The sequence below is a fragment of the Pan paniscus genome, chromosome 18 (genome assembly GCF_029289425.2).
Source record: "Pan paniscus chromosome 18, NHGRI_mPanPan1-v2.0_pri, whole genome shotgun sequence".
NCBI classification, from domain to species: domain Eukaryota; kingdom Metazoa; phylum Chordata; class Mammalia; order Primates; family Hominidae; genus Pan; species Pan paniscus.
Genome location: NC_073267.2, coordinates 15,709,719 through 15,722,722, shown reverse-complemented (window position 1 = coordinate 15,722,722; position 13,004 = coordinate 15,709,719). Strand labels below are relative to the sequence as shown.

The 13,004-nt window shown below is 47.4% G+C and overlaps 1 protein-coding gene across 11 annotated transcripts in view; it reads right to left on the bottom strand.

Moving 5' to 3' along the window:
- The window catches only part of NDE1 (nudE neurodevelopment protein 1), an 81,202-nt gene that overhangs the window by 58,658 nt on the left and 9,540 nt on the right, over positions 1–13,004 (bottom strand). For all 11 annotated transcript variants that reach the window (XM_008965504.6, XM_034951179.3, XM_034951181.3 and 8 more), the window contains one exon: positions 942–1,067. In XM_008965504.6, coding sequence (XP_008963752.3) covers positions 942–1,067 — 126 coding nt within the window. The remainder of the gene's footprint in view (positions 1–941; positions 1,068–13,004) is intronic.

Below are 13,004 nucleotides of genomic sequence, written 5' to 3'. Positions count from 1 at the left end.
GCAAGAAGAGCGAAACTCTGTCTCAAAAAAAAAAAAAAGAAAAGAAGATGGAAGGCCAGGCATGGTGGCTCATGCCTGTAATTCCAGAACTTTGGGAGGGTGAGACGGGCAGATCACGTGAAGCCAGGAGTTCAAGACCAGCCTGACCAGCATGGCAAAACCCCGTCTCTGCTAAAAACACAAAAAATTAGCCAGGCGTGGTGGTGGGTGCCTGTAATTCCAGCTACTCGAGAAGCTGAGGCATGAGAATTGCTTCAACCCAGAGGTGGAGGCTGCAGTGAGCCAAGATGGCACCACTGCACTCCAGCCTGGGCAACAGAGTGAGACTCTGTCTCAAAAAAAAAAAAGAAGAAAAAGAAAATAAGAAAACAAAATGTAAAGTAGCATAGTAGGATAATCAGGACCATAGGTCTGGAGTTCAAATTCCAGCTCTGCTACTTATTGGCTGTGTGACTGTGAGCAAGTTATCTGCCTTCACTGAGGCTCAGTGTCTTCATCTATATAACGGGGTGCTAATAGTTTTTTCACAGGCAGTTTTGAGATAGTGTAAGTTAAGCCTTTCACACTGCCTGGCACGTATAGGCCTGCAATAAATGGTTGCTGTTCTTTTTATAGAAAAAAGAGAGCTCACACCTGTAGTCCCAACACTGCGGGAGGCAGAGGTGCATCACTTGAGTCCAGGAGTTCAAGACCAGCCTGGGCAACATAGCGAGACCCCTGTTTCTGCCAAAAAAAAAAAAAGCCTGGCCTGGTGAAGCACACCTATAGTCCCATCTACTTGGGAGGCTGAGCCAGGAGGATCGCTTAAGCCCAGGAGTTTAAGGCGGCTGTGCAGTATGATCACGCCTAGGAACAGCCACCGCACTCAGCCTAGGTAACATAGCAGGACCCCATCTCAAAAAAAAAAAAAAAAAAGGAAAAGCAGGTGAACTCGGACTGACCTCTGTTTGTAGGTCATCGCCAGATCTTTCCAATAGTTAGCTTCTTCCTCCTCGGAGCTGAAAGTCTTTCCGGAGTCCTCCATTGTGAAAACAGGGGAAGAGGTCACTCTCCTCGTGGCATGGTGTCTAGGAGAGAAGGTTTTAAAATGATTACCCACATCTGGTTAAAGAGCTGATCCCCATTAACAGAAAAAAAAAAAAAAAAAAACTTGGCCAGGCGCGGTGGCTCACGCCTATAATCCCAGCACTTTGGGAGGCTGAGGCAGGCAGATCACGAGGTCAGGAGATCGAGACCACCCTAGCTAACATGGTGAAACCCCGTCTCTACTAAAATACGAAAAATTAGCTGGGCGTGGTGGCGGGCGCCTGTAGTCCCAGCTACTCAGGAGGCTGAAGCAGGAGAATGGTGTGAACTCAGGAGGTGGAGCTTGCAGTGAGCCGAGATGGCGCCACTGCACTCCAGCCTGGGCGACAGACCGAGACGCTGTATCAAAATAAACAAATAGATAAATAAACTTTATGCTGGGTTAAATGATTAAATACTGCCAAAAATCTGAAGCTAAACCCAAACAAAACACAATCCACTCACCTGTTATATTCCCTGGGTTAACATCAAGGCTCATGGATATCCCTATGCAAATATTTATTGAGCACCTACTAAAGGACCTAGGGAGCCACATAAAACGTCTCCAAGATGCCTGCCTTCCCTAAAGGGGCCTCCCAGTCTGGTGGAGGGAGTGGGGGAGTGGGGGCTGGAATGGAAATTACGCATAAAATAATAATTATAATTATTATTTGAGACAGACTCTTGCTCTGTCACCCAGGCTGGAGTGCAGTGGCGTGATCTCAGCTCACTGCAACCTCTGCCTCCTGGGTTCAAATGATTCTTGTGCCTCAGCCTCCCGAGCAACTGCGATTTTACAGGCATGCGCCACCACGCCTGGCTAATTTTTTTATTTTTAGTAGAGACAGGGTTTCACCATGTTGGCCAGGCTGGTCTCAAACTCCTGACCTCAAGTGAACCACCCACCTCAGCCTCCCAAAGTGCTGGCATTACAGGCGTGAACCACCGCACCCAACCCCATGTAAATTATGATAAAACTATGTGCCTAGTATAGCCACAGAAATGTGCACAGGATTTTGACATGCAATAAATTGCATATATTTGAGTATACACATTGGTGTGTTCTGAAATATGTATGCACCTGAAAATACATTTCTATCAGTGCCCAGGATATTTAAGAAGTTCAAAACTCAACCCGAAAGTCAAGGAAGGCTTCCTAGAAGAGGCGACACACGAGGAGCATGTGAAAGAATATGAAAGAGCCAGGTGCAGTGGCTCACGCCTGTAATCCCAGCACACTGGGAGGCTGAGGCAGGCAGATCATGAGGGCAGGAGTTCGAGACCAGCCTGGCCAATATGGTGAAACTCCGTCTCTACTAAAAAAAAACACAAAAATTAGCTGGGCGTGGTGGCGGGCACCCATACTCCCAGCTACTCAGGAGACTGAGGCGGGAGAATCGCTTGAACCTGGGAGGTGGAAGTTGCAGTGAGCTGAGATCGTGCCGCTGCACTCCAGACTGGGCGACAGAATGAGACTCCGTCTCAAAAAAAAAAAAAAAAAGAATATGAAAGAACTGGAAGGCAATGGTAATTGAGCAGGGGAAGAAGGAATGAGGAGAAACAGCCAGGCACTTGTAGGGGAGCTAGAGGGAGTCTGGTAAGCCTGGGTTCAAAGGTGACGAGTGGAAGGGAACCTACCTGGACAGACTGAAATAAAGGGGCTAAGTCACAGACGGCTTTTGCAAGATGTTAAGAAACTTAGTGGCAATGGGAAACCATTGGAGAAAGTTAAGGAAGAGAGTGATGTGATATGATGGGCTCTCCTGCTTAAAAAGCTGGTCCTGGTGGCCATGGACAGGCAGAGGAAGGACAAGGCCTAAGATGGGGAGCTCCTGCAGCAATGCAAGAAAGGAAGGTGGAGTCCAGGTGCAGTGGCTCACGCCTATAATCCCAGCACTTTGACAGGCCAAGGTAGGCAGATCGCTTGAGCCCAGGAGTTTGAGACCAGCCTGGGTAACATGGAGAAACTCCGTCTCTACTAAAAATAGAAAAATATCCACCAGCTGTGGTGGCACATGCCTGTGTGCCCAGCTACTCAGGAGGCTGAGATGGGAGGATCACCTGAGCACAGGAGGCAGAGGTTGCAGTGAGCCAAGATAGTGCCACTGCACTACAGCCTGGGTGATGACGTGAGATCCTATTTAAAAAAGAAAAGAGAGCCAGGCACGGTGGCTCATGCCTGTAATCCCAGCACTTTGGGAGGCTGAGGCAGGCGGATCATGAGGTCAGGAGATCGAGACCATCCTGTCTAACACGGTGAAACCCTGTCTCTACTAAAAATACAAAAAAATTAGCTGGGCGTGGTGGCAGGTGCCTGTAGTCCCAGCTACTCGGGAGGCTGAGGCAGGAGAATAGCGTGAACCTGGGAGGCAGAGCTTGCAGTGAGCCGAGATCACGCCACTGCACTCAAGCCTGGGTGACAGATCAAGACTCCATCTCAAAAAAAAAAAAAAAAGAAAAGAGAAAGGAACGTGGCCTGAATTAGAAAGTGAGAATAGGCCAGGTACAGTGGCTCACACGTATAATCCCAGCACTACCGGAGGCCAAGGCAAGAGGACCACTTGGGACCAGGAGTTCAAGACCAGCCTGGGCAACACAGCAAGACCCTACCTTGACAAAAAAACTTTTTAAAAAATTAGACTGGTGTGGTGCAACACATCTATAGTCCTAGCTACTCTGGAGGCTGAGGAAGAAGGATCACATGAGTCCAGGAATTTGAAGCTGCAGTAAGCTATGATCACGGTACTGCACTCCAGCCTGGGCAAGAGAGTGAGACCTTGTCTAAAAAAAAAGAAAGTAGGAATGAAGATGGAGGGAACAGAAACGGACTCCAAAAATATCTAGAAGGCAAACTTACCAGAACTTGATGAATTATGACTTTTCGGGGCAGGGGAGAGAGAGAAAGGAGGTGAGGACATCTTCTGGGGCTCTACCTTGGGCAATTGGGTGCCGCCACCATCCCCATCACCAGAGATAAAGACTTCCAGAAGGTGGCTGGGTGCAGTGCCTCACACCTGTAATCCCAGCACATTGGTAGGCCAAAGCAGGTGGAATGCTTGAGCCCAGGAGTTCCAGACCAGCCTGGGCAACCTGGTGAGACCCTATCTCTACAAAAAATACAAAAACTAGCTGGTCATGGTGGTGTGTCTGTAGTTCCAGCTACTCGAGAGGATGAGGGGCAAGGAGAGGTCGAGGCTGCAGTGACCCATGACCATGCCACTGTACTCCAGCCTGGGCAACAGAGCAAGATCCCGTCTCAAAAAAAAAAGGACTATCAAAAGGAAAACTCGGCCGGGCGCGGTGGCTCACACCTGTAATCCCAGCACTTTGGGAGGCCAAGGCAGGCGGATCACGAGGTTAGGAGATCAAGACCATTCTGGCTAACATGGTGAAACACTGTCTCTATTAAAAATACAAAAAATTATCCAGGCGTGGCAGCGGGTGCCTGTAGTCCCAGCTAGTCAGGAGGCTGAGGCAGGAGAATGGCTTGAACCCGGGAGGCGGAGCTTGCAGTGAGCCGAGATGGCGCCACTGCACTCCAGCCTGGGGGACAGAACGAGACTCAAAAAAAAAAAAAAAAAAAAAACAAGTAAAACTCTTGGGTAGGTGGGTGGGTTAAGGAGAGATAACAAACCCAGTCTCAGACATTCACAGCTTGACATGTCCATGACACACCAAGATGCAATATCGCAGCTGAAACTCAGGGTTGAAATTGGGTCAACAATATCCATTTGAAAGTCATGCGTCTATAGCTGGTTTTTCTCTTTTCCTCGTGACAATGAGAGAATCTCCTAGGGACTGTGTATGGAACAGTGAAGAATGCCAATATTGGAAAGGTGGGCAGTTTAAGAAATGGTAACCGAAGGAGGCAGAGAAGAAACAGAGTGAGAGAGATGAGAATCAGGAAGACTGTGCTGTCCTGGGAGTGGGCGGTTTCAAGGGAAAAAAGGGAAACATTCCAGTGTCACAAGGATGCAACAGAGAAGCAGGGAAGATAAGGGCTGAAAAATATCCACAAGGCTGAGCGAAAGTCGGTCACTGGCGGTGTGAGCAAGAACAGTTTCTACACAGTGGAGGAGGAAAGACAAAGAACTGAGTGCAGGAGTAACTGGGGGGTGAAAAAGAGGAAGGAGATGGAATTCTGGAGAATTACCTAAAAGATGATGAAATAAATTAGCCAACAGCTAGAGGATGTGGGCGGTAGGGGCCTTGGCTCTCAGGACTTTGAGCTGTTTCACAGCAGAGGTGAGGGAAGCAATTTTTTTTTTTTTTAAGAGACAGGGTCTCAATCTGTCAACCCAGCTGGAGTGCAGTGACACAATCATAGCTCGCTGCACCTTTGAACTCCTAGGCGGCACTGATCCTCCTGCCTCAGCCTCCTGACTAGCTGGGACTTCAGGTATACACCACTACGCCAAGCTAATTTTGTTTTTAAGAGATGGGGTCTTACTATGTTGCCTAGGCTGGTCTCAAATTCCTGGGCTCAAGCGATCCTCCTGCCTTGTACTCCCAAAGCACTAGGATTCTAGGTGTGAGCCACCACACCCAGCAAGACAGCAGACTTCTATTAACAGTTGGGCTAATGGTTTGTATATTCCCTGTTGATAGAGCCTGTTTGATGTAATCACCTATTTTCTGAATTTATTTGAGGCTCTGAGCTTGTCAAAAGGGCATGAGGAATCCAAGTAAGATTGTGTCCAGGCCAGACTCAGTGGCTCGCATCTGTAATCCCAGCACTTTGGGAGGCCGAGGCAGGCAGATCACAAGGTCAGGAGTTTGAGACCAGCCTGGCCAATATGGTGAAACCCCATCTCTACTAAAAATACAAAAATTAGGCGGGCGCAGTGGCAGGTACCTGTAGTCCCAGCTACTCGGGCGGCTAAGGCAGGAGAATCGTTTGAACCCAGGAGGTGGAGGTTGCAATGAGCTGAGATCGTGCCACTGCACTCCAGCCTGAGTGACAGAGTGAGACTCCGTCTCAAAAAAAAAAAAAAAGATTGTGTCCAAGGCCGGGCGCAGTGGCTCACACCTGTAATCCCAGTACTTTGGGAGGCCAAGGCAGGTGAATCACCTGAGCTCAGGAGTTTGAAACCAGCCTGGCCAACATAGTGAAACCCCATCTCTACTAAAAATATAAAAATTAGCCGGGCGTGGTGGTGTGCGCCTGTAATCCCCACTACTCGGGAGGCTGAGGCGGGAGAATCACTTGAACCCAGAAGGCAGAGGTTGTAGTGAGCCGAGATCGCACCACTGCACTCCAGCCTGGGCGACAGAGTGAGACTTCCTCTCAAAAAAAAAAAAAAAAAAAGATTGTGTCCAAGGTCCCTTCCTTCCCTCAAGAGAACTTAGAGGCTGGTGTGTATCCCTGGGGACAAAAGAATGAGCAAAAACCATCACTTTCTAAGATATAACCAACAAGCTATAGTTTTGGTTAAAACATGAAATCATTAGGCTAAACATGTAAGTGTCAACACAGACACCACCACTAACTTCTGGTGGAAGTTAGTGAGCCTCACCCATGTTGAGCCAATGACAGAGGTGGGCCTAATTCACGCAGAACCAGGAAATGCACAATTGTACCTAGATTCGAGCACAAAACTTACCGATAACTCTGCATTTGTTGCGACTCATATTCACATCCTTTCTCCCTCCTACTTTTTCAATCCTTTCCCTCATTCAGAGAAAACATGCTATTTCCCGACCCACTTATCCCTCTGGAAAGCAGATTCTCTGAAAGTTTGATCAAGGCAGAAAGGTGAAATGTCACACAAAGCTGGCCAGACGTGGTGGCTCATGCCTGTAATCCCAACACTTCGGGAAGCTGAGGCAGGCAGATGACTTGAGGTCAAGAGTTCAAGACAAGCCTGGCCAACATGGTAAAATCCTGTCTACACTAAAAACACAAAAATTAGCTGGGTGTGGTGGCAGGCACCTATCATCCCAACTACTCGGGAGGCTAAGGCACGAGAATCGCTTGAACCCGGGAGCCAGAGGTTGCAGTGAACCACGATCACACCACTGCACTCCAGCCTGGGCAACAGAGCAAGACTCCATTTCAAAAACATATAAACAAAAAATAAATAAATGTCATATAAAGCTAATGATTTGTAGTTTTGCTTGTTTTTTCCAGACATGCATTCATTTTTCCATCTTCTGTGACAGCACAATATTCCCTTGGGAGAATACCCCACTCATTTCATGAGTTCAGAGGGATCTGACATCATCCTCCACACCTGGGAAGAGGCATATGCCTATTCACGTCCTTAGTGATCAGCTCACGGGTGGGCCTAACCCACGATGAGCCAGTGACAGAGGTGGGCCTAATTCACGCAGAGCCAATGATAGGGTGAGCCTAACCCCCATGCTCAGCCAGTGACAGTCACGGATCTAACCCATGCTGAGCCAATGATTGGCTTAAGGATGGGCCTAACCCATACTGAGCCAGTGAGGGCCCAGGTCCAGACCTTTTGCATAGCTGTCAAAAATGAAACTCTCTTTCCACTAGGGTTGGTAAGGTAAGCCTGAAGCCGGAGGTAAGCCTGAAACTGCCGGTGGTCATCTTGCTATCACAAGGGAGAGCCTGCCTCAGAGTGAAGCCAAAACAGAGGAAAGCTGGGCCAAGGGATGGAGAGCCTGGGTCCTGACAATATCATTTGAACACCTAGATGCAGCCACACCTGATTTAAGGTTATGAGATAATCAATTCCTTGTCTTGGTTATACCAGTTGGGGTTAGATTTCTGCCACGCAGGAATCTTAATGAATGTATGGAATCAATGACCTTACTTGCTCAAAGTCAAAAGGGTAGAGTGGTGCCTGGCGCAATGGCTCATGCCTGTAATCCCAGCCCTTTGTGAGGCCGAGGCAGACAGATCACTTGAGGTCAGGAGTTTGAGACCAGCCTGGGCAACATGGTGAAACCCCGTGTCTACTAAAAAAACAAAAACAAAAATCAAACGGGTACGGCGGTGCGCACCTGTAGTCCCAGCTACTCAGAAAGATGAAGCAGGAAAAATCACTTAAGCCTGAGAAGCGGAGGCTGCAGTGAGCCAAGATCACTGCATTCCAGCCTCCCAGCCTGGGCGACAGAACAAGACCCCATCTCAAAAAAATAAAAAGGGGGTAGAGTGTTAACAACAGTCATTAACAAGGCCAGGAGCAGCATAAACCTAGGCCAAGGAGTCCCTGCTCAAGCCATAAGCTCTAATGAGCCCAGATCTCATGTAATATGTACTCATCAAACCAATTCTATAGCAACAATAGCCCAGGGCCAAGGCATCTATCAATGAGCACTGCGTGGCCATTAAGATATTGGTGGCTGGGTGCGTTGGCTCATGCCTGTAATCCCAACACTTTGGGAAGCGAAGGCGGGTGGTTCACCTGAGGTCAGGAGTTCAAGACCAGCCTGACCAACATGGTGAAACTCCATTTCTACTAAAAATACAAGAAATTAGCCAGGTGTGGTGGCAGGCTCCTGTAACCCCAGCTACTCGGGAGACTGAGGCAGGAAAATCGCTTGAACCCAGGAGGCGGAGGTTGCAGTGAGCCAAGATCACGCCATTGCACTCCAACCTGGACGACAAGAGTGAAACTCTGCCTCAAAAAAAAAAAAAACAAAAAAAGACATTGGTGATACTATTGAGGGCAGTCTCAGTCCCATGGTATGGAAGGTTGTCAGCATACAATAAAGTGCAGAAGTGAGGAACCAGTAACAACAAAGCAGAATGACTCCTCCTGAGGTTTGGAAAAAGATGTGCAAGATCCAATGTGATCAGGCCCCTGCATAGTTTTCTACACATTTCTTACCCTACCACCTCTCATTCACTTATGTCCCAGCCACACTGCCTTCTTTCTCTTCCTTCAACACCCAAGCCTGGCAGGGTGCGGTGGCTCATGCCTGTAATCCTGATACTTTGGGAGGCCACAGTGGGTAGATCACTTGAAGCCAGGAGTTCGAGACCAGCCTGGCCAACATGGTAAAACCCCATCTCTGCTAAAAATACAAAAATTAGCTGGGCATGGTGGCACATGCCTGTAATCCCATCTACTCAGGAGGATGAAACAGAAGAATCTCTTGAACCCGGGAGGTGGAGGTTCCAGTGAGCAGAGATCCTGCCACTGCACTCCAGCCTGGGTGACAGAGCAAGACTCCGTCTCAAAAAAAGAAAAGAGTAATAATAATAATAATAATAAAAGAAAAGAGCCTCTTAAAACACTGTTATCTTGGCCAGGAAGGTTTAAAAACTTAATCCTCAGGAAAGAAATGAATCTGAGATGCTTTAGGAGGTGCGTCTATTGTGGGGCAGGTTCTAATTACAACGGGCCAATGGGAGGGATCTGGTTTTGGATTTCAAGGACTGAGGAGAAAATAAGCAGAGAACTGGATTTGTATCACAGCCTGCAAAATCTTTCACTCCAACCAAGAGACAAAAACCACAGGAACAGCATTTCAACCAAAAACTCTTACATTGTAAAAGCAATCCTTAGGGAAGAGAGATGCTGGAAGCAAAGAAGGAAGAAGTAACAGCTGCACTTCACTTTATCATAAAACAGCAATCTTTTTTTTCTTTTTCTTTATTATTATTATACTTTAAGTTTTAGGGTACATGTGCACAATATGCAGGTTAGTTACATATGTATACATGCGTCATGCTGGTGTGCTGCACCCACTAACTTGTCATCTAGCATTAGGTATATCTCCCAATGCTATCCCTCCCCCCTCCCCCCACCCCACAACAGTCCCCAGAGTGTGATGTTCCCCTTCCTGTGTCCATGTGTTCTCGTTGTTCAATTCCCACCTATGAGTGAGAATATGCGGTGTTTGGTTTTTTGTTCTTGCGATAGTTTACTGAGAATGATGATTTCCAATTTCATCCATGTCCCTACAAAGGACATGAACTCATCATTTTTTATGGCTGCATGGTATTCCATGGTGTATATGTGCCACGTTTTCTTAATCCAGTCTATCATTGTTGGACATTTGGGTTGGTTCCAAGTCTTTGCTATTGTGAATAATGCCGCAATAAACATACGTGTGCATGTGTCTTTATAGAAGCATGATTTATAGTCCTTTGGGTATATACCCAGTAATGCGATGGCTGGGTCAAATGTTATTTCTAGTTCTAGATCCCTGAGGAATCGCCACACTGACTTCTACAATGGTTGAACTAGTTTACAGTCCCACCAACGGTGTAAAAGGGTTCCTATTTCTCCACATCCTTAAAAGTATAAGATTTTTGCCTTTGCCATTCAAAAATGTCAGAGAGAGGCCGGGCACGATGGCTCACGCCTGTAATCCCAGCACTTTGGCAGACTGAGGTGGGCAGATTGCTTGAGCCCAGGAGTTTGAGACCAGCACAAGGTGAACCCCGTCTCTACTAAAAATACACAAATCAGCAGGGCGTCACGATGCACGCCTGTAGTCCCAGCACTTTGGGAGGCTGAGGTGGGTGGATTGCTTGAGCCCAGGGGTTCGAGACCAGCCTGGGCAACATGGTGAAACCCTGTCTCTACTAGAAACACAAAAATTAGCCAGGTGTGGTAGAGCGCACCTATAATTCCAGCTACTTGGGTGGCTGAGGCCCAAGAATTGCTTGAACCCAGAGGCAGAGGTTGCAGTGAGCAGAGATTGTACCACTGCACTCCAGCCTGGGCACAAGAGCAAGACTCTGTCTCAAAAAATAAATAAATAAATAAACAACATGAAAACGTCAGAAAGTTCTATTGCAGTACTCTCTGTGGCAGAAAGCAGGCGACATGACTTGCAAGGGTTCTCTTATTTTATCAGCATTAAGTACTGAATTTGACCTTCTGTTTGCTGTGTGCTAGACATTTCAAAAATTGTTTGCAAACATTATCCTCTCTAAGCTGTGTGACTGTAAGAGATGGCTAAACAGGACAACCACTCTGTTTCTTGGAAGCAGAAACACCGTATGCCTCGGCCATCTCTAAATGTGCATGTGAGCAGCAGAGGCAAACTAGATCCAAGTTCAAGGGATCTTTGCATTCAAGTCCAAGGCTCCCCAGGGGTTGCAAACTGACTGACTGCAGATCAGATTCACTTGTTTCATTTGGTCCAGTTTTTTTTTTTTTTTTTTTGAGTCGGAATCTCTTTCTCTGTTGCCCAGGCTGGAGTGCAGTGGTGTGATCTCAGCTCACTGCAACCTATGCCTCGCAGGTTCAAGCGATTCTCCTACCTCAGCCTCCCTAGTACCTCAGATTACAGGTGCATGCCACCACGACTGGCTAATTTTTTGTATTTTTAGGAGAGACGGGGTTTCGCCACGTTGGCCAGGCTGGTCTCGAACTGCTGACCTCAGGTGATCTGCCCACCTAGGCCTCCCAAAGTGCTGGGATTACAGGTGTGAGCCATTGCACCCGGCCCTCACATAGTGTTTTAAAAGGCACTGTAATAGGCAAGTGTTAATGCCTGGTCTCAGTATATACAACTTTGCACCTGCTATCTTAAAAATGCACCCCACATGCATTTATTTCATCTGTGTGCCACTAACCTGCGTTCTTAATACGCCACCACACCATCATGCCCCAGCAGCTCTGTAGACAAATCTGATGGGATCATGCAAGGAACAATGACAAACTAGGACCCAGTGGTACAAAAAGTATCTATTTTGCACAACAGAGATCTATGCCTCCTTCAAAAATTTGTTTCCGGCCGGGTGTGGTGGCTCACGCCTGTAATCCCAGCACTTTGGGAGGGTGAGGCAGGCAGATCACCTGAGGTCAGGAGTTAAGAGACCAGCCTGGGCAACATGGTGAAACCCCATCTCTACCAAAAACACAAAAAAATTAGCCAGGTGTGGTGATGCACACCTGTGGTCCCAGCTACTCAGGAGGCTGAGGTGGGAGGATCACTTGAGCATGGGAGGCGGTGGTTGCAGTGAGCCGAGATCGCCCCACAGCACTCCAGCCTGTGTGACAGAGCGAGACCCCGTCTCAAAAAAAAAAAAAATTGTTTCCACATGCTTTTTTTTTTTTCTGCATGTTTTACATGATTAAAGCTAACAAAAAAGTCTGAAAATACACTCGAGACACACACCTCTGATTTTAAAACTCAGGAAAAAAGCAAAGCAATCTCTTTCAGCTTTCGTCTGAGAGAAGAAACCCAGCACTGCTAGTCAGGAGCAATAAACATACAGAAACCATCGATAATTACTCAACACCCTTCTCCATCCCCACTCCATATCCTTCCCAACCAAAACAAACAGAAGAGCAGGAGGGAAGAGAAAGAAGCTGCCAAATGTCCACACATGCTCCGACAGCCAGGACGCAGGCTTTGCATTTTGCAGGAGTGACATCACTGGGGCAACATCAGTCAAGAGTCAGCAAGCCTGGCTTCTGTCTTTGTGCTTTCCAAGTTTACAATGATCAACCTACAAAAATACTTAGGCAGGCAAGGACCCATGTTCAAAGATGCACACCATCATTCACTAATGTGGAAAACTGGAAACCTCAATGTCAACAGAGGACTGAATGGAAAACGATGCAGGTGTTAAGAACTGTATGTACTAATATGGAAGAAAGCTCAGGATATGTTAAAAATGGGTGCCCATTTTTGTTTATTTCCCTCTCTCTGTACACAGAATAGAAAAGGGTCTGGAGGATGCATCAGAATGGGGGTAAAGCAAGCCCTGTGGATTTGTACCTGACACCTTGCTTTAAGGTAAACTACATACACATATATACAGTAAGCATAGATCGCTTTAGAGATTTTAAAAAGCTTAGGCCAGGCGCGGTGGCTCTCTCCCACCCCGGCACGTTGGGAGGCTGAGGCGGAAGGATCGCTTGAACTCAGGAGTTCGAGACCAGCCTGGGCAACATAGTGAGACCCCGATCTCTACAAAAAATTTTAAAAATTAGCCAAGCATGGTGGCATGTGCTTTTAGTCCCAGCTACTTGGGAGGCTCAGGCAAGAGGATTGCT